This window comes from Zonotrichia albicollis, chromosome 10, assembly GCF_047830755.1.
Source record: "Zonotrichia albicollis isolate bZonAlb1 chromosome 10, bZonAlb1.hap1, whole genome shotgun sequence".
NCBI classification, from domain to species: domain Eukaryota; kingdom Metazoa; phylum Chordata; class Aves; order Passeriformes; family Passerellidae; genus Zonotrichia; species Zonotrichia albicollis.
The window spans coordinates 23,102,132-23,122,598 of record NC_133828.1 but is presented as its reverse complement, the minus strand read 5'-3'; the positions used below and the strand labels follow the sequence as shown (position 1 = coordinate 23,122,598).

Sequence of the window (20,467 nt, the reverse complement as noted above, 5' to 3'; positions counted from 1 at the left end):
GCTCCCCAGAAAAGTCAGAGCTCCAAGCCTGAGTTCCAGAAGTGTTTGGACAATGCTCTCATGCACAGGCTGTGACTCTTGGGAATGTCCTGGACAGGACCAGGAGCTCTGATCCTGATGGGTCCCTTCCAACTCAGCGTTCTCTGTGATTTCTGTAACTGAGACACAGTTGGCCATCAGAACTCCCAAGATATGTAAGAGCTTCTTTTAAATGGCATGCTCTGACTTCTCATTTTCATTCAAAATTTTGTTTTAGAAACCTCAGAGTTATAAAGAAAGAAAGAAGGAGGGAGGTGTTGAATACAGTGACAGAAATGTGCTCTATAACATACTGATAAACCAAGACATGGACACCTGCAACTCATGGTGTCTCTGCTCTCATCAAACCTTACTAACAATAGGAAAAGTAAGAGTTGTAATTAAACTCTTGCAAAAATTAATGTGCTGTATTACAGGAGAGACTGAACAGACATCAGTTCTGGATCTTCTAAAACATTCTGCCCTCCTTGTGTACTGCTGTAAAGATTGTCTGAACATACACCCACAGTTTCACTGTGACAGACTGAGTCTGGAAAGCCTCCTCACTGTTACTCTGGATGCACAGAATGTGTTTGGAAAATGGAAACTCATAGCCTGATTGAATTGTATGTTAGCAGTAAGAGCTATTAGACACTTCCGGGGGCTTAGTTACTAGGTGATGGGTTTCTTTCTCTGGAAATACTGTTTCTCACCATTGGAAGCATAAGACACTGAAGTTCCTTTTTTTTATTTGATTTGGCTTTTACAGTTTATTTTTGCAAGATTTTGCTCCCAAGAAAATTGTTCAGCTGACTTGAGAGTTTCTGGAAAAGTTGTTTTTCCAAAGTAAGTATAATGTAGCTTTCATTTTTGGACAATTTAGTAAGATTTTATTTAAATTATTCTTTGATCTTTTGTATGTAAATTACAGTAATCCACAAATGCTCAGGACTCTCTGAAAAAACCAAGATGTAAAGCTTCTTAATTGAAGACTATTTGTAAATCATAAATCTTGCAGAAAATGTAACATAAATTTCTATGATTGAAGAACTGTTATTGCATAATTAGAAGATTCTACAGCTCAAAAAATCATCTTAAATAACCATAAATTTGTGTTTTACACTTCATATATAAATGGGCTAAGATAACGCTGCACAATGCCTACTCAATATGCAGACATCATAACTAAAATTGTAAAATTGACAAGCCATTGGTTATTTCTGCTGCTCTTTCTGGATATAGTGTACTTGCACTGTATGAAGTCTCAATCAGCAGTATAAAGCTGAAGATATACCATTCTTACATAAAAGAGCCACTTAATTGTTTTAAGTTGTATTTTATCATCACAACCTTTTTCCTTATTGACTATTATATTTCAAAGTAAGGAATACAGGTGAGCAAAAAGAGGAATTGTAGCTGTTGTGAATCTCAGCTATTTAGATATTTTACCTGTAACTTGGGTTTTCTCGTGTCATTCATCACTTTTAAAGTCGATGCTACTCAAATCAAGATACTAGGTTGACATAAAATGGCATCAAAAGATGCTGACAGTCACCTAATGCAGATTAATCCCACCTGTGTGATCGTGAGCACAAACTTTGTCATCTTCACAGATTTCAGAGTAAGATGAGTATCTTTCTGCCTACTTTAACTTGTGGCCTGTAGCATGAGTCTTAAGCCCTTTCATTTTCTTAGGCTGGATGGTTATTTCATTTAAACACTCATAAAGTTCTCAGAAAGAACGGTTGTGCAGAATTTGCATTCATGACATTAGAAATGCAGTTTTGTAAGCACTTCCAAGCTCTAAGAAAGAAAAACACAGATTATAACATATCTGCTTGACATTAGGCCCAGTAGCAGATTTGCAGTGTAAATAAATAGTCCAAGTATCTTGATAAAGTGTGAAGTATCACCTTAAATTACCTTGTGCCCCTAGAATCTCGATTAAAAACTAGTTAACTGTGAAGTGATAATTTATTTTGTCTTGACAGAATGCATTCATTATCCTTGAAGAGCAGGGCAAACACCTTTGGCTTTAAAAGAATGAAATCAAATAGGGATGGCAATGTAATGCTTTATTTACTGAGTAGCAAGTCTTCATGTATACACTATCATGTTTTGTTTAAATTGCTTAGATTTTGGCCTGCCCTGTAAGTTTCTAGTCTGCATCATGCATTTTTTAATGAAGAATGAAATATGATTACTGTGGAAAAGCTCTGGTTCAGCTTTGTTGTAGTCCCAGATGTGCACCTGGTGCTTTTGTGTACTTGTGTGTTAAGCTGGGAGGCATCTTTGTGACAGCATATTGTTAATGAGCTTGGCTTTAACGTGGGTAAGAGGAGTGAGTGCTGGGTATATAAGTGCTAAAACAACGTTCCAATTTAACCTAAACTTGACAAGCTACCAAAATGTTAACATTGTGTTTTTCTTTAATTTGCTTTTGTCTTGGAACCTATCTGCTTATGCAGTGCTTTTGCCTTCTGTTGCTTTTGTAAGTGCCAGCTTCTTTCCCAAAGGTGTTCAGTGACTAATGCTTTGGTTTCGAGCCAGAATATCTGATAAATGTCTATTTCTAGGCACCCTTTCTGCAAGTCTTAATTAAACTTTAATGTCAAGCTGAAGTTTACTTTCAGCCCCCGACAGGGTGTCTGTACTTGTAACATGAATATAGAACATTGCACAGATCATAAGAGAGGCATGTTCACTCTGCCCCTCTTCACATTAACTCAGTCCCACATTTGAGTGCAAAGAGTGAATGTTGAAATAACATCTGAAAGTGCTGTAGCAGTGACACATTGCTCTTCTGGCCTGTAAAGGAAAGGACTTGTAAAGGCCAGGAGCACAGCTGGACTGATGACAATTCCCTTGCTCCCTCATTAACCACTCCAGCCTCTGAAGGGTGACCATCACATAACTGGGGTCCTGCCTTAGTCACAGAATGGAGTAAAACCTTCCCTTACATCTCCAGCTGAGCTTTGTCAGAACCAACTGAAACTACCTAAAAGAGCAGCTTTGCCTACAGGCTGTTTCTAAAATTACTTTCCATTTACATTGTAATTATTTTTATAGGTCTCATGAAAAGAAAACATACCTTGGTGTTGGAAGTGTGAAGACTTTACTGTTGAACATTTCTCTGCTTAATGTTGGAGATGATGCATATGAAACTCTCCTCCATGTTCAGATCCCTAAAGGTCTTTATTACATTCGAGTTTTAGAATTGGTAAGGAAAAAAAAATCTCTCAAACAGTAATCCTTTAATATTTTTATTTTTCTGCCTGGTGTTTTTCAAATTATGTTTATGAATTGTTGAGTTTCTTTAGATACTGAACCTATGACCCTTCATCAAAAGCTGCCAAAACATCAATTTTTAGATTCTTAGACTTTTAGCAACCTAAATCAAGTGCAATTTAATCAATACAGATGATTTACATAATTTCAGTAACAACTAAAATAAATAATAAAAAAAGTTTTAAAATGTTTTCAGGATGTTACAGCTGATCATTGGCTGATGGTCATGTTTTCAGTGATCACAAAGATCTCATAGAATATTTCCCAAATACACAAGCGTACAAAAAGTCATAAATCTAACTGTGCTCTCCTTCTGCATTTTAAAAAGAACTGTTTTCCATGTAGAATGCCCTAGATCCACCTTGGTGAGTTGGCTTTTAACATGGATGGGTCTGGGTCTGGTGCATGTGCCTTAGCTTCAGTAAAAGCAAGAAGCAGATGAAGTAACTGATACAATAATCAATATAATCTGTTATGTTAAAGCCATCATGGGTGTCCCGAATATTGGTATCAGTGAAATAACAAACGCCTGGTTCAGGAAAATATAAAGCACCCAATTTTAGTGTGTGCATGTAATTTGAAGTGTCTGAAAAAAGCACCTTTTTTATTTTAATCATTAGTAACTTGTCCTTTATTTTAGGAAGAAAAACAGATACATTGTGAAGTATTAGATAAAGAAATTAATGCAGTGACACTTCAGTGCAGTGTTGGCTATTTATATGTGGATCACAACTCAAAGGTAAGCTGTAAATGGAGTTCCTAGCTTTAGAAACACCCTAAATTTGTTATGAGGATTTTCATGGGGGGAAAAAAAATCTCTGGCTCTCTTCTTCATTCCCAACTACGATCTCTTGTCATGTTGGTATCTGTATTTCTCCTGCTACTTTTAAATTAATTGCTTAAACACTCCCTGAAATAATTCATTAAGGGCCAACAGTGTTTGTATTGTGCATTGACTGACTGTGCTTGGCTTCTAGACAAGTGGGCTGACCAATGCCATGGACATATGTGTTAGGTCAATAGAAAGGGACTAGAAGACACAAAAATTAAGTATTTCCTTAGTTCTGAATTTTTTAGGGCAGAGAGTTCTAAATGAGCTTAATAAAACATTTGCATGGAAACTATGTCAATATACACTATCGTTTAATATAAGGAAAATTTTATTTGTTCTACAGCTGGATTATAGTTTCCTCTTGGATGCAAGCTCATTAACCAGAGCAGATGAGGACCTCAACATCATCGTTAATGCTACCTGGTAAAGTCTAATAAAAATTGCTCAATGAAAAATACTACTAGCTTTGGAAAAAAGATAACTGGAAAGACTCAGCAAAGCAGGATTGCAAGGAAGTAAATTGGCTGCAAATCAAATAGAGAAAGAGAAACTACAAAAAAAATAGGTGATAGACATTTAAATTATTAGTAGGTTTCTGCCTGTAAAAATGTGGGGGGCATTAATGCCTGACATGTTGTTACCAATTAAATATGTTTATTCTAATAAGCCCAAAGGTCTGCTTAATATTTTTTACAGAAATAGTGTCTAGCTTATGATGGTGCCTTCAATACAGATTTTTCTCTTTGCATTTCTGTAGTACAAATGAAGATGGGAACATGTTGCTGGATAACACGCTGACTTTACCTATACCTCTAAAATATGAGGTGGAGTTAAATACTCATGGGTGAGTCCCCTATTGGTATTACCTGCACATCACAGAACTGTTGTCTTGTTACTGTTCTAAATTCACTGAGTCTTTAAGCAGAAGTGTGACATAGCTAAAAAATCCTGGGACTGAGTTGGCACAGCTGTCCTGGGCACTTGTAAGAGTTTTTTTCCACTGCTGTGGGGTGAGACCATTGGAGTCTGTGGTGCATCAAACTTGTCTCTGAACAGACTGACATGTTTTAAAAAGTGGATTTTTTTTTTTCCAGAAAGATGTGTTTAATCAGAGTATAGCAGATACTCAGATTCCTTGCTTAACATGAACCACAATCTGGGTTTGTTGTGGGGCATTCATGGAGTGTAGCTTTGGTGAGGATTTATGACTTCTTATGATTCATCTGCCTTTTTCAGAGGAAAGAGTACAAATGTAGAGGGTTTCTGTTCCAAAGGCAGATGATTTCTACTCTTATGTTCTTGGATTTACTTAAAAGCAAACTTGGATGTTTTCTTTCAACCAATCTTACTGGAGGTAGCATGAAGCAGAAAGCTATGCTAATGATATATAGGAATTCTGTTTATTAACAATTTCTAAACCATTGTAGGTTTGTGTCACCAACCTCATTTGTTTATGGAGCAGAAGAGAAAGATTCAGCAGTGACATGTATGAAGGAAAATATCAACTTCACTTTCCATGTAAGAGTTTTCCTTTGTAAACCCTGTCATCCTTGTTTGAAGATTAATGTTTAGTGCATCTAATGATAGTCTAGACGGTCAGTAAGGAAACTTAAGAGTACAAGGGCACCATGAGTAATTTTTGTGCATTAGTGATGGGAAGTTGCTGTTAATCCCTCTTAGAAAACTTTTTTTGGCCTGGCAAATCTTCCACTGAGTGATCAGAGAAAAACTTCCTAACACAAGCAGGATTGAAAATGCTAGAGCAGTTCTGACTTGCCACTTCTTCCTTTCAGAAACACTTCAAAAGGAATTATGGTAAGAAAAAGGAATTAGGAGCTTCTCGTAAGAGTACCTATGGCATGAAATTTGTCCTCAGTGGATTAAAAGCAGGAGTTGGGACATAAATCTTCCCTAGTTCCTTTTGCATCCTCTCCTGGCAGGCAGTCTGCATGAGCTCAGGTACTCATCGGAGATTAGCACTACTTACTCATCAGCTCTGGAGGAGGGAAGGGCTCAGTAAGCCCACAGAATGAATGAACAAGATGTTAACACTCCTAGCACAATCCACTTTCCTGACAGCACACAGAGCAGCTGCTACCCCATTCTGTGCAGTTTTATGTATTTATATATGTGCAGTTTTGTTCCCTGAATAGCTACCCTTGAAGTTTTAACTGTTGAACTCTTCACCTCTTCCCCACAAGGTTATCAGTGCAGGACCAAGCATGTCTCCAAATACCAGCTTGGAAATAATGATACCAAATGCTTTTCCACCCAGGGACATCAAATTATTCAACCCATTGGATATCAAGGTAAGCAAAAGCTACTTAATGTATTAGTAGCTGTATGAATTCTATGAAAAAGAGAAGCAAAACAAAGTCAGCTAGGCCCTCAGTCTGTGTTTGATTTGCTAGCCATGGTGAAACAGAGTGAACTAGAACAGGATCATCTTCAGCCCCATGTGTTTCAGAATTCTGGAAATAAAATTTACATTTTTAATAATGATGTTATATTTGTTTTCAGACATCAGCTGGACACTGCTCCTATAATGAATATCCCAGAGACTGTAATGCAACAGAAAAAAATGGAAACATATTAAAGGATGTCATCACTTTCTTTTCAAAGCCTACTAAGAGGCACATGGTAAGCTCTGTCTTTTGGCATCAGTGGGAAATGACTGTATGAATAAGCCTTAAGAAAAGAGTGTATCTTATATACTGAAGTCACAGAGTCATCTTCCAAGGATGTGTGGTGGGATCTGTGGTAAGATCAGGATAGTCATAAGTGACTTTAGTGAAAGGGTGACAACTGAGCTGAGAAAGTTGATTAATGACACATTGCTGAAGTCAGGGTGGATGACAGACACCTACAAAAAACTGCCAGAGGGGTATGGAACTGAATGAGTGGGCAAGCAGAATGGCAGAGGAAATTCAGTTAACAAACAGAAAATGATGCATAAGGGAAAAACAGGCTTTATTTTAATTACATGAGGTATACAGATCAAATATTCATTGTCTTTTCCTTATCAAAGCAGTGCCAGCAAACATAACTAACAGGAGCCAGGTTTAAAAAAAACCCCAGATGTTAAAAATAAGTGAATTCCAAGGAAGACTATACAAGTTAATGGAAGTCAAGAATTACAAAATATGTGGAAATCATATTTGGCTGGGAAGCAATTAAAAATGTTTGGGAGGCTGGGAGAGTGCCATACATGTGTGGCCTGTTCCAGCTCATCCCTCTGTTCCTGCTCACAGACCCTGCTGGAGATCAGACAATCCACAGTCCAAACCACAGCTGCTATGTTAGCATTACATTGCTGGGGCTTTGTCCTCATAGAAATCTGTTTCCTCCACTTTGTCTTTGACAAAGGACAACATTATTTAATCTGTCATCTTAAAAAATAACAAAATCAAACAAAAAAACCCTACCTCTTTTTGAAAATTGTTAATTTGGGACTTTTAAGTAAGCACATTACAAGAAATATCAGCCAATCATTGAGATAAAGTCTGCACTAAAATATCCAGTCAGTATTCAGCATGGTAGTCTTGGATAAAGAATAATGGTAAAGATATAATACACATAATCATGTACAGCCTTGTGTTTTTGTCTTCTCCAAAGCTATGTGAAGTGGTGCTAGTTGTCAATGTACAAATGTAAGGATCAACCAATTACACTGTTTGCACTGGATAGCAAAGAGTTATTGTCATTCATCATTATTGATAAAAGCTAATTTGAAATAACAGTGTAAAAATAAACTCTAAATATATAAACAAATTATGACACTTGTTCTTTTTCAGTCTTAAAATAACTGAATTTTAAATAAAAATTATGTATTTTTTATAACAATTAGGTTGGTCTCTTGTTACTTTACCTTTAGCACCTCTGGAATGACAGTGATGGATGACAACCTCAAGTTATATCCTGAGTTTTCAAGAATAAACATGAATCCTTTTTAGTCAGTTTTTTTTTGTCTTTAAGATTATATAGTTGATAAAGTTAAGTTTTAATCTTTCCCTCCCTTGTACAGTACTGCATGAAGAATGACAGCCTTTGCTTACAAATACATTGCATGCTGGGAAACATGGAGAGTGGAAAAGAAGCAACTGTTCACTTGCATCTGGAGGCTACTCCTTTACTTCTACACATGGTAACACATGAATTTTTCATACTTGAGGGGAATATTTCAAGGCATATTTGCAGTATTCCCTGCATATAAATTCAAGTATTAGTATTTGTTTTCTATCAGTGAAACATGATTCAAACATGAGTAAATCTAAATCTTCTAGGTTTTAATCTATTTTATGTTGCCAATGCTAAGGCTCAAGGTGATGTATGAAAAATAAAAATATGTATTTTAGTTTGTCACTTTATGATATGTATTGCTTTGCCTATTCTGGCTGGGTTATGTAGGATGGGGATTTAATTTCAACTCATAATTGTATTTTTCTAAGAAAAGGAGCATGGATGTGGACTTAAGTAAAATCCAACCTGGCTTCATTCCAGCTTCTGGTACTAATTTGTTTTGTGCTCAGAAAAAAAGCACCATTCTGTGTTTGTGTGAGATTCTGGTTATGTCAGCAGCTGTGCTATCATTTTTGCTGGGCAGGAATCAGTGTGTTAAAGTTATCTTTTAAAATACAGATTTTTATTTTTATTTTTTATCAGGATGATGCATCAGTATTGAAGTTCGAAGTAAGAGCAACGGCCTGGCCAGAAAAACGTGCAAAAGTTATTGAACTACACAAGGACAAGCAAGTCACATATGTAAGAATTCTCTTATGAATTTGTGCTGAACATGTTAAAGTAGAAAAACTAATAGCAATTAATATTGTAGAATTCTATGCAATCCTATACACCAGCAATGAATAGTGTTAATTACTTTTAAAATTAATTAATTTTCCTAGAGTTTTTAGTATCTATTAGGGAAAAACCCCCAACAGTTAGCACTAAGCTTATTTTCTGTTTTTCAGGTCTATTTGGAAGGAGTGCACCACCAAAAGCCAAAATACAGTGTTACTGTGCTAATTATTTCCCTCGGCTTAATAGTTGGGGTTGCCTTGTTATTGGTTCTTTCATTTATATTGTGGAAGGTAAGTTTTGAGTATTCCTTAGTTGCTCCAAGTCAGGAATTCATACTGTTGAAGGATTTTTGGATCTGGATTACAGAATAAATAACATTTTATTATGATATGTCCTTTCTAAAGAAAGAGAATTCCTTCTGTAACCTGGGGTTCTTCAAAAGTGTTTCTCCATTTTTTCATTTCATTTCATCTTCTGCATGTTCTACATTTTCTGTTGCTCAACACCACAAATCCCTTTACAATATTTTATATGGTATATCAAACTGCAACATAAATACTAAAAAAATTCTGTGCCTAAGTAAATGACAAAACTAACAAGGATGCAGATCCTCTGACAAGTGATTGAGAGATTGTTGACTGCTTTACCTACGTGGAGACTTTCTCCATCCATCATTTTTACATGGACATGTAGAAATGAAACAAATTTAACATTTTATTACCATATTTTTTAAAATACTGGATTCCATGAACTGTTAAAGTTCACAAGTCCAAGTCTTTACTCCATACAAAACAGCATTAGCCTCCCAAAAATTAAAAGAAGGAAAAGCAAACCTACTTTTTTGATTGATGAGTAACACTTGATTACTTGGTATGACAAAGCACTTGCAAATTCCATACTTCATAAATACCATACATAGGCATTTTTATTTTAAATAATCTTTTATGGTTTAGATTTGATGACAGATTTGCTGACAACAGATTCCAAATTATTTATTTCAGATTGGCTTCTTCAAAAGGAATTACAAACAGATCCCTCAAGACGAGAACAGAAGAGACAGCTGGAGTTTTAAAAGTGGGAACAAAAATGACTAAGATGGCAAATAAACATTTGATTTTAAAATGAAGAATTTAAAATTGAGATTAATTCACAGGAGAAACATCAGCAACAAGAAATCTAAACCTTGAACTTACTTGCTCTTACAAAACATGCTTTATTTCCTTGAACTGTATGGAGGATACACCTTACAGTACTGTTCTAATATGAAAATGGTAAACCAGTTTGTTCTGAAGTCTCCCAGTAATATCTGAAATGCCATATATATATATGTGTGTATATACATCTGGTTTCAAACAGACAGAAGAACACTAAAGATAAAGACAAGAATTACTTACCAAAAGGAAATATTTGTAGAAAGTAATAATTTTGGCCAATCCTGGAAAGTAAGATCTCAAACACATTAGCAGGAGTTATTCTATAATTTTTAAAGTTTCAATAATATTTTGATCAGGCATTCAAGAAGAAATCCTCTCTCGTCTTTGTCTGGCATTTTACCAAGGGTAAATTAGCTCAAACCCATAGGACTGTGAGTAGGACACACAGACATAGAAAACAGCTCTCAGAAGCTCTGGGCTTCTGCAGGTAAGCTGGTAAGCTTTGGCTTCACAGGCACAGCCACATCACTGAAGGTACTTAGACACCCAGGCAAGCCAGAACCAGGAAGACCAAAGGTGAATTCAGAGCAGGGAATTGTGTGGGGTAGCCTGGAGATGCAGCTGTAGAAAGATTAAAGTATTGGAGAATATAATTTGTAGCCATCCATAACATTGTACTTGCAAGCATGATAGAATTACTTGTTTCATCCTTTCCTCAGACAGTGCTGCCATAAGGTTTTGGACTTCTCCAATGAATTATTTCTATGTGGGTTTTTTTAAAGCAAGTATTTATTTTTATTTATTTGAAGACTTTTCTATAGTACTTTTTGTAGGATTTAGTGCTGGCATCCTTCCAGAACCTGAAAAAAAGACAGGCTTCAGCTGACAAAACAGACACACAAATACCCAAAAGACACCCAACTGCCAACCACAATGGGCCAAATTTTATCTTTAGATGAAGTACTTCAGAAAGTACTGAATAAGGAAGTCACTTGGAGAGGCAGCTTGGGTTCTTGGAAGGTGTCAGATAAATACCATCCAAACAGGCACCCTCAGCAGCCACTCAGAAGAAAGGCAAGGACTCACCAGAAACATGGATCAAACCACTGCTCTGTACTCCAGGAAGTTTCTTCAGCTAGCTAAGTTTGCACTGCCACCTAGCTTTGGTGAAACAGCACAAACCACAAGGGAAACAAACCTTCCTTTGCTCCTCAGAGGAGCTGGAGAACGTTCAGCTTTTCAGTGACAGAATTCATTGCAGCAGAAGGACAGAGTGAGGCCGGCCTTGGACGTCTTTGTGAACTGCACCCAGAATGGAATGTCCCCTGTGCAAAGGCTTCAGAGCTGCACCATCCATCCTGTGGGAATTAGCCTGAAACTCAAACCCGCTGCAAGTGCCTTCAGCAAGCACTTCTGCTACCAGAGTGCTTGGTGCCATAAAAGCCATGTTGCCCACAGATTCCAAAGGTATTTGGGACCATTTTGTATCTTCCTTTCACTTCATTTGATGCCAAAGATGTAGATCACTCCAAAGTATGTTTTCCTCTAATATCTACAGTGCAAGGACAAATGAATGTGCAAATATTTTTTTAAAAAGGCAAAATAAAGTATGTCAAGAATTAAATACTTTCTTGCAAATATGTGTGAAAACTGTACCAAAAATGCTTACCTTCCAAATGGCTTTAGTGAATTTTTGCACTTTAACCAAAAAAACCTTTGAACAGAAATTAGCTTGACATTACAGCATACTGTGAAAAATATACCTCAAATACTGGAAGAAGCATTCATGTTCTTTTGAGTACAAACAATGCAAGGAAGTGAAACAAAAGCATTTTATTTATCTTTGAAATAGTTTACATAAGTCAGTACATGTGATAATGATGCCTTGGAAATTGTACACTTTCTATTCAGGTTTGATTGTTAACATGTATATGTTGGCTACCTTTTTGTAGGATATGAAGCAAAGTTATGAAGCTTTTATAAACCAAGTTGACAAAAAAATGAATGTACAATGTCCTGATGGTGGCAAGATTATGAATTATTACTCAACTGCATTTTATTAAAAAATAACCAAACAAGTTTAACAGATGAATGCTGTTGATTCTGCAAATTCAATTCTTTTGTTAAATTTCATTTAATAAATAAGTTAAATCTACTATGTGTTGCTGGAATGCCTTTTTAAACAAATTAAAGAAGCTTAGTTTGAATTGCCTTAGCATGTTAAAATAACTTGATGGGATAGAGTACGAATTTTAAGTGGAGACTGCTGCCTGTGACTTGGACAACAGGCAATAGCTTGGGTTTAGGAGCCAAATCCTCACCTGCAGTGCTTCAGGTGTGGTACTTAGTCCTGTCTATTTATCACAGATAAGAATTTTTACAACTATTTAAAACCATAGTAGCTATAGAATCTCTTGAAAAGGCTTAACCCCTTGATTTAACATCATCATACAAAGACTGGATTTCACATTACACTTGACAGCTTCCTGAAGAAAGCACCAGCTTTCAAAACCAGCTCAGTCTTGCCCTGGCCCAATGCAGTTTTCGTTTGTGCACTGCCTTCTGAACGGCTCCCAGAGGAGGGACCAGGAAAACGTTCCTTACCCATGGTCCTGCCAAAACACAGGTGCTACTTTTCATCTCAAAGGAAGCCAGTTCCCAGAAAAAATATAGTCTTAATTTGCTGTCCTCTGAAATAATTGCCTTTAATATTAAGTAAATTACCAAAACCACAAACACTCAAAAATTATGTTTATGCCCTACAAGGAAATTATAAAAATTTAAGTCAACTCTCAAGTTATTTATCACAACTTTAGTCTCAGCAGCAACAAAAACTATGCTGAATAACATTTCAATTTTAAACAGAGAAAATACTAATTTTATACAAAGAGCAGGTTTTAAAATACATTTTAACAAAGGAAAGCCATACAGGACATCAACATATTCTTTTGTATTATTTGATTAGAAACATTTTGAGAGAAAATATATTAAGGCAACGTTAAAAATCATAACTAGAAATAGAAGCAGTTGATTAAAAAAATAAATGCATATATTTTTATTTTGCCACTATTCTTCAGTTAGAGCTGGTGAGTAGAGGTATGGTTCTTCCCTGTGCTGAACTGAGTTGCCTGAGAACATAAATAGCAGCAGCAGACTTAGAAGTATCTCAATCTAAAACAATCTAGACTAATGAAAAAAAAATTTCCTCTATTCTGATGGATGCTTCTCAAACCCAATTCAATCAATTTTCACTTTTTAAAGCCTAACACCTTCAATACAGTTAAATAGAACCTGCTAAAAATATATAATTTAATAACAATTTAAACCTAGAATTAGAACAAACCCTAACCCTTACCAATTAAACTTCTGCAACAACTGACATCAGTACAAGTCCAGATCTTGGAAAGCTGTGCATAGGGGTGAGAACAGGATTCTTTATTACAGAATCTCCAGTTTGTCCCTTCTATATGCAGGTGCACGTCACTTGGGAACTCTCCAGGTCATCAGTGTTCACTCCATAGAGATCAATAAGTTGAGGATGCACCCTGGGAAGCAAGGAAGTCAAACTTTATCAATCAAGTGTCATCAACTCTTGCAATGGGTGTGCTGCTTTTGAGACTGTCAAGGAGAATGAATATGTACAAGCTTTTATATGGAAATAAATCCATATAAAAGGGTGAATTACATTTTGACAATTCCTATAGGTTCATCTTTAGAAGAATATATTATATACCCTACAACGTGATCTGCCTTTTATTTTACAGACCAGACTTACTCTGAGCTGTGTGCCTTCAACTAATCCTGTGTGCATTGCAGAAAAATGAGCTGCTGCCCCCTTAATTCCACTGATAATCCTCTCATTTGCTATGTATTTGTAGTCTCATTCTTAGAGCTGAATATGGGGACTATTCTCAAGCAGCATTAAGATTTCCACAATTGAAGAACTACATGTTTTTCTTAACCTTACACATGCTGCTTTCCAAGTAGGAATCCTTGTCCCAAAAGGAGCTCCTCATGGAGACACATTATATACATCTGTTCTCCAAGAAATGGAAGGGTAAAGTAGCAGGAAAGAAGAAACAAGAAGTAGTAAAGTAACAAGAAAGAGGAGAAGTGGAGTGGAAGCTGATGAAGCACCAGGAAGGAAAGGCCATGTGAGTTATAACAAACCTTTCCAAAGATGAACACAAGGCAGCCAAGGCAGAGGCCCAAACGATGGTGGGAGAGCCAGACCCTGCAGTGCAAGCAGTTCTGTGTAGGAGCATTTAGCACAGCTGACTGTGGGACCATCTGTGCCCTACAGAGATGTGACACATCTGAGATTGCAGCACTGATCTGTTGTGGGTGTGTGGGCCCTAAATGGGACACTGAACCTTACCGGACATGAACCTCTGATGCTTCCTTCATTAAGTCTCCATCTATATTCCAAGGGTAGTTTCCTTCTGCACTCAGACACACATTTTCCTTGGCATCAGGGCCACTTTTAAGCCTTGGTTGTACTTTTACTTCTTGAACTGTGTAGGTCTCAACAAAGGGAAAATTGAACTAAACCAAGCACAGAAAGACAGCAAATAAAAATTAAAGATACAAGGTGATAGCCTAAAACAAAATGGGTTACTTGAAATCAAAAAGCTGGCACATTTTTTGTTCTAAGTAGGAACATTTAACTCAAGCTTTGACCACATGAGCCATTATATATTCCAGCTAGTGCTTATATATTAATGTGGTGTTTATATCCTAAACAGTGCCTCAGGAAAAAAAAACAGTGTTCCAAATACTTTCAGAATATGTGAAAGTCCAAGCAGATTGTTTCCTGTGCTCTGCTCATCATTACCAGTCATCTTGTCCTAAACCAGGCTAGTTACAGTTCTAGTAAATGGTTGTCTCAAGCTTAAAGGAGGGCCCACATCTCCTTGTCTGATTTGTAACTACAAAGGCAGAGAGAAAAGCAAGGCATTCCTTCAAAAGCATACCTGGAAAGCTTAAGCTATTTCCTCAATTCAGCCATTAGTGTTGTCACCTGGAATTGTCACCCCAAACTCCCTGTCTGTAGATGAATTCAAACCCAAACCTTCCTGTTACAGTGATTTCACATAATCCCAGAACACTTGAATGAGTACCAGTGTGCTTGGGCCATGCACTGGGGCTTTAGACAGCAATAAGATCTATGTTTGAATATCTCATTTTTCTCTTCCAAGACAGAATTATGACTACAATTTTGAAATACAGTTTTGCAAATATAACTAGATGGGATACATACCTGCTAAAAATCAATGCTCACAACTCACTGCTACCAGCAGAGCATGCCATGACCTGCTGAAATTACCAACTGTACCAATTTCTGACAGAGTTGTGTGATGCCCCCACAGTTCTGCATTTTTCATCTCTGCACTACACAAAATTCAGACAGAGCATGCATTTTCTTATTGTGGTGGAAGGGCTTTACACCCATAAAACTATGGTACAACACAAACACAATTTAAACCACAACAGATGGACTGAAATAGGCTAATCTGTATTAGTCTAGTGATTTAAAAAAAGAAAAAAAAATCAGCTAAAAAGGGGCTAATGTATTCTGACAGGAAGCTAAGTCTCCTTACGAGGATGCTAACATTAACTCTTGCAGCTTGTCTACTTTCACGATTAACTGTTCTTTTTGTAATCACCAGGAAAAAAATTAACAGTACCTGATTTTTTGCAGTGGTGTATCTTTTCAGATGCTTTATAAACTCTGTTCGAGAAGTATTTTGTACAACAATAAGAGCCATGCTTCCATTGTTCAACCTGAAAAGCAGACCAAAAAGATAATTATCTTTCATCATTAATTTGGAAGTACAGCAGGCTCTTCAATAGCCTAGATTAGAAAGAAAAAAATTTAAAAGCCTACAAGAGTAAATTAATAGGATAGTCTCAATGGTTTTTCAAATCTTTTTGCTGACCCCCACCCCATAGATAAATATAAATTATGCACTGAAGTTATTCAGCATCAATATATTTATAGCATACATTGTAATAATAACTTGTAGTTCTTTTTCAATAGCCATAATTTGTTGAATACAATACATACAATCTAAGAAAAACTTGCTTTCCTACTTAACAGATGGTTTTTAAACATTAGGGATCACAAACTTCTCTTTTTCCTTTTCTCTCCAGCACCAAGTAACAGCTACCATAAGTGCTGTGAGGCAGAGCTGTACCCAGAAAACAGTGCCATGGTGCATGGGAGCCCCCCCAGCTCAGAGCCAGTGCAGATGGGCTCCCCCACCCCCTCCAGCAACACCCATGCTGCCCTAACAAAGGCTGCCATCTCCAACTCACACTCTCATAGCAGGTCTTGGTACAGTTCTATTTATACATTTCACAAAACAAAATAAAAGTTAAGGACTGAGAGTTTTGTACGAGCTAAAACAGTCATGTACTAGAGATTAAACAAGAAGAGCCCCCACAGTGCAGATGCTCAGTGGCTCTCAGTATCCAGTCTCCACGGGTATTTTAGCATCTCTGAGAACTGTGAGCCAGTATCAGTTCCCCCATTCCTTAATGGAATGTACTTGGGCACAGAAACTAACAGGAATATCCATGCAACCATGCCTGAGTCCCATTTGAGTTATAGGGACAGATCAGTGTTCAACAAGAGTATTTGACGAACATGGCAATCCCTGCTGAGACTGCCTTCTGGAGAGAAGTGGTGTATTTCCTATCTTCTGCACTTAAATACATACATATAACTATTTATTTATTCAGCAACTATCTTAGGAAAATATCTTAAGAGTGTTTAAAAAAATTACTCCCAGCCTACCAGCCCTGAACGGGATAGTTCAGCTAGCCACTGAACAGCTGCATCAGGAATGCTCTCAGACTACGGTAGCAGCGCTATCTGGGAGAGTAATTGTTACATAAACATTAAGCAAGTCACCTGGCACAGCAGTACTTTGCTGATTCAGGAAAGAGTGATGATGACATTTAAAAAGTTGCCTCCTTATCATATTTGTTTCAATAAAAGGGCACAGCAGACTACTGGGCATTCAGCACTAGGGCTTTTCATCTTTAGAAATGACTAAGAATTCTCATTAATTCTCTAAAAAGCCCATCTGCAGTGAAGCACAACACCTATGCTGTGAAAAAGACATCCCACAGGGCTCACATAGCACAGACAGTTAAATGTATCTGGACACATTCCTGCAAATTTAGACCAGTGCAACTGGTGTTACAGGCAGCAGCCAGAGCTTGCACCCCACTTCAAATGTCTTCACACGGCAGAAACCTCTTGGGAAAAAAGGAGAGAGAAGAAACCTATGTGAGTTCTTTCCATAGTGGGTCTGGAATCTCTAACAATCAGTGCCATGTTTTTGTTTCCCATATTGGAAAGACTTACAGTCAATATGCTATTCACTATGACAAAGGAAACTCCTGCTTGAGTTTACCCGTCCTGCTCTGCCAGCTGACCACACTTCAAGATCATTTTTAAAAAGAGATGAAAGAACAAAGGGTATTCTCACACACACAAAAAATAGGGAGATCCACTGAGCAGCTACACTGGGATGGAAACTGGCTTATTCAAACCTGCAAAAACTGCATGGAGATGTCACAAAATTTCCTGTCACTGAGAAATGGGGAAGAACAGATAGAAAGAGAAAGCAAAGCTAAAATTCTCATCAGAATTTCCCAACTGACTGGAAAATAAAAACATTAAATGCAGAACAAAGTTCCTAAGATGGGACAGCATCAGAGCACTATCTTGAGGACTGTGAGACTAGCGGGACCCTGGGAGCAAAGAAAACTTCTCGTTAAGAGAAGTTTTAATCATAAAGTATTTGGTGCTACATTGTTTCCAAGAAGTCAAATTCTACCAAATAGCCCAGTAATTTTGAAGAAAAATACCTCATGAATTCTTCTCTAATTTCAGCTAGTGACAATCTAATGAAAGAAAAGAGACTCATTCCATAAACTTCCCTGAGTGTTGAGGATTTTTGGTACACATTCATGCACACTCATGTGAGTATCTGCATTCTTTTTATGAGGAAGCATTTTGTATTTGCATACAACTACAAAGTCTGCACTTGCTATTCTGCTCAATTGCCAACCGGATAACACAGGTACAAATACTTACTACCTAAGAACTGCTTTGGTCAGCACAAAGCAGGCTCTCAACAAGGAGCTAAAGGCAAAATGAATCAATGTCAACAACCAGGTTACATACTCCTTTGTTTCCCCAAACCCTGCATGTAGAAGCTTCATTTCCCAAGTTCTGAGGGAAACTAAACAAAAAATAATAATAAGAAAAAGACAAGTGTGAACTTTAGTCCTTAACATGAAAAAGACTCATATTTCATTTTTGCTGGCTTTAGAGCAGAAGACAAGGGCCACTTTTATATTTGAAAAAATAAAATTAAATCTAAGGGTGAAGTTTCCCCATAAAGCCAAATCCTATGACAGATGACTGCTCCATGACTACTACTTAAGTCAGACTTGCCAACTAATTTAATCACAGCAATTATCCACTCATAATTCTAGTTAGACTGCTTGACCTTATTTGCCTGATCCAAAAACTGATTACAATTCCTGGGATTATCAAGTCTGCTGCAGTCTCTGCTCCCTCCCCCAGTCCAGAGGGACTAGACTACCTAAACATAGGCTCATATTCTCGGAAAAGCCAAGGTCTTAAGGTAAGATGTCAGAATTTATAGACATGACTAATTCTCTAAACCCATACTGACCTCGTATTAGGTGCCAAGCCTCTTGGTGCCATTGAACACAGACAAGGGATTGCCATAATGCTCACATTCAGGAAGTGACCCTGAATTTTCTGCAATTGATCCTTGCTACCTAAATATAACAGAGTAACTCTATATTACTCCAGTTAATCAGCCGTGGTTCAGTTTTAAAAATCCTAAAAGCAGAAACTCACCTTTTCTCATTCTCTCTTTCTTCTTTCTAAAAGGGTGGAAGCATGTAGGTAAAAAAAAATCAAAGTCATTTGCACATTTAAGCAACACATAATTTATTTTAAAAAGTAGCATATTAGTGGAAGTGAAAAAATCAATAATACTGACTGGAAGACTGTCTTGTAACAAGATCCTCTATAACAGTCTACAGGAAGCACTTTACAGTATGTACACATTTGCAGTTGTCAAAATATATACTTTTTAAGCTTATATCACCTGTTGATTAAATTAGAACAAAGTAAAGAATCTGTACAATTTTATTCTTCTTCATTTCAGTAGGTTTGGAATTGCTTGAGTCAGTTTTACTTACCTGTCCTTCTCATGAGTGTCTTCCTGCAGAATTTGTAGAGGGAGAAATGATAATTCACATTCCTCTGGCCTAGAAAAGTAATGACATTTACTAGGATGTAAACCAGTATTCTGACTGTTAGACACACTTTTATCAAAGTTAAGATGATTTTTAGGAAATTCTGAATGTATAGAATCTATCTCCTCTTTGACTTGTAAGATACATCACATCTGAGTTAAACCTGTCTGCAATTAAGATAAACTACTGCTCTCCGTCTTTATGAGATCTATTATTTCCACTTCCTCAAGAAAATAAGAAACACTAGAGAAACATGACATCTCTTGGCATACTTGAGATCTGCCAGGGTTTTGATGAAAGCAAAATCCTTCCTCTGGCTGGAGGGCATCCAGCGGTGCCTCTCTGCCAAAGCCAGCGTCCTCGCCCCAAACCCGAACATGGCCGAGAAGCCAAAGCGCAGCAGCTTCCTTGGAGTGCTGAAGGTGCACACATCCACTGCTTGGATGTGTCCTGAAGGTGCACAGAGAGACAAGAGAAAGGAAAAATCTATATTTCAAATGACACACAACTTACCATTTCTTTTTCATCTACTTTAGCTGGGGGAAAAACCCCTCCAGACTCCTCTCTCTCAGAAGTGAATTTTACTAATCAAAACCAGAATCCATCTAGATAAAATTAAGACTCCATCAAAGTAGTAGTTTCAGATGCTTGAAAATGTTAAAGCTATAGTAAAGCATTCAGCTACTTCATGAGGCTGCAAAGGGTCTGACTCTTAATTTTTTGCACATTTTCAACAAGTAGAATCAAGGAAAATGTAATATCGCTAATATTTGCATAAATCTCTGCAACCGTTTCACCAAACATATGTAATGACTGCACATTGTACTGGAGGATATATGGGAACTCTTAAACATAGGTTTTAAATATATTAATGTTTACAGTTATAAAATATAATTCTGTTCAAGATAGGATATATACATTTTTTTCTTTAATAGACCCTGCATTCAGTGTCTCTGATTTTTAAAGAAAGACAGATTTAGATTTTGCCTGTAAAGGATTTTGTATTATGACTTGAGAAATAGAGCAAAGGCTCTTCCACTGCAGACTGCAAGACCAAAAGGAGAGA

General features: G+C 37.0%; 2 protein-coding genes across 3 annotated transcripts in view; one reads left to right on the top strand and one right to left on the bottom strand.

The window, feature by feature from the left end:
- Window positions 1-12,740, top strand: part of ITGA4 (integrin subunit alpha 4) — a 35,597-nt gene extending 22,857 nt beyond the window's left edge. Inside the window, exons 17-28 of the mRNA XM_074548358.1 lie at window positions 788-864; window positions 3,088-3,238; window positions 3,947-4,045; window positions 4,482-4,561; window positions 4,896-4,982; window positions 5,566-5,656; window positions 6,340-6,447; window positions 6,659-6,778; window positions 8,163-8,282; window positions 8,801-8,899; window positions 9,106-9,225; window positions 9,937-12,740. Of these exons, the coding sequence (XP_074404459.1) occupies window positions 788-864; window positions 3,088-3,238; window positions 3,947-4,045; window positions 4,482-4,561; window positions 4,896-4,982; window positions 5,566-5,656; window positions 6,340-6,447; window positions 6,659-6,778; window positions 8,163-8,282; window positions 8,801-8,899; window positions 9,106-9,225; window positions 9,937-10,029 (1,245 nt within the window). The 3' untranslated portion in view covers window positions 10,030-12,740. The remainder of the gene's footprint in view (window positions 1-787; window positions 865-3,087; window positions 3,239-3,946; window positions 4,046-4,481; window positions 4,562-4,895; window positions 4,983-5,565; window positions 5,657-6,339; window positions 6,448-6,658; window positions 6,779-8,162; window positions 8,283-8,800; window positions 8,900-9,105; window positions 9,226-9,936) is intronic.
- The window catches only part of CERKL (CERK like autophagy regulator), a 52,711-nt gene continuing 42,692 nt past the window's right edge, over window positions 10,449-20,467 (bottom strand). For both annotated transcript variants that reach the window (XM_074548360.1, XM_074548359.1), the window contains exons 7-13: window positions 19,674-19,851; window positions 19,345-19,413; window positions 18,998-19,023; window positions 18,807-18,915; window positions 15,777-15,873; window positions 14,468-14,634; window positions 10,449-13,634 (exon numbers count right to left, since the gene is read on the bottom strand). In XM_074548360.1, the coding sequence (XP_074404461.1) occupies window positions 13,553-13,634; window positions 14,468-14,634; window positions 15,777-15,873; window positions 18,807-18,915; window positions 18,998-19,023; window positions 19,345-19,413; window positions 19,674-19,851 (728 nt within the window). In that variant the 3' untranslated portion in view covers window positions 10,449-13,552. The remainder of the gene's footprint in view (window positions 13,635-14,467; window positions 14,635-15,776; window positions 15,874-18,806; window positions 18,916-18,997; window positions 19,024-19,344; window positions 19,414-19,673; window positions 19,852-20,467) is intronic.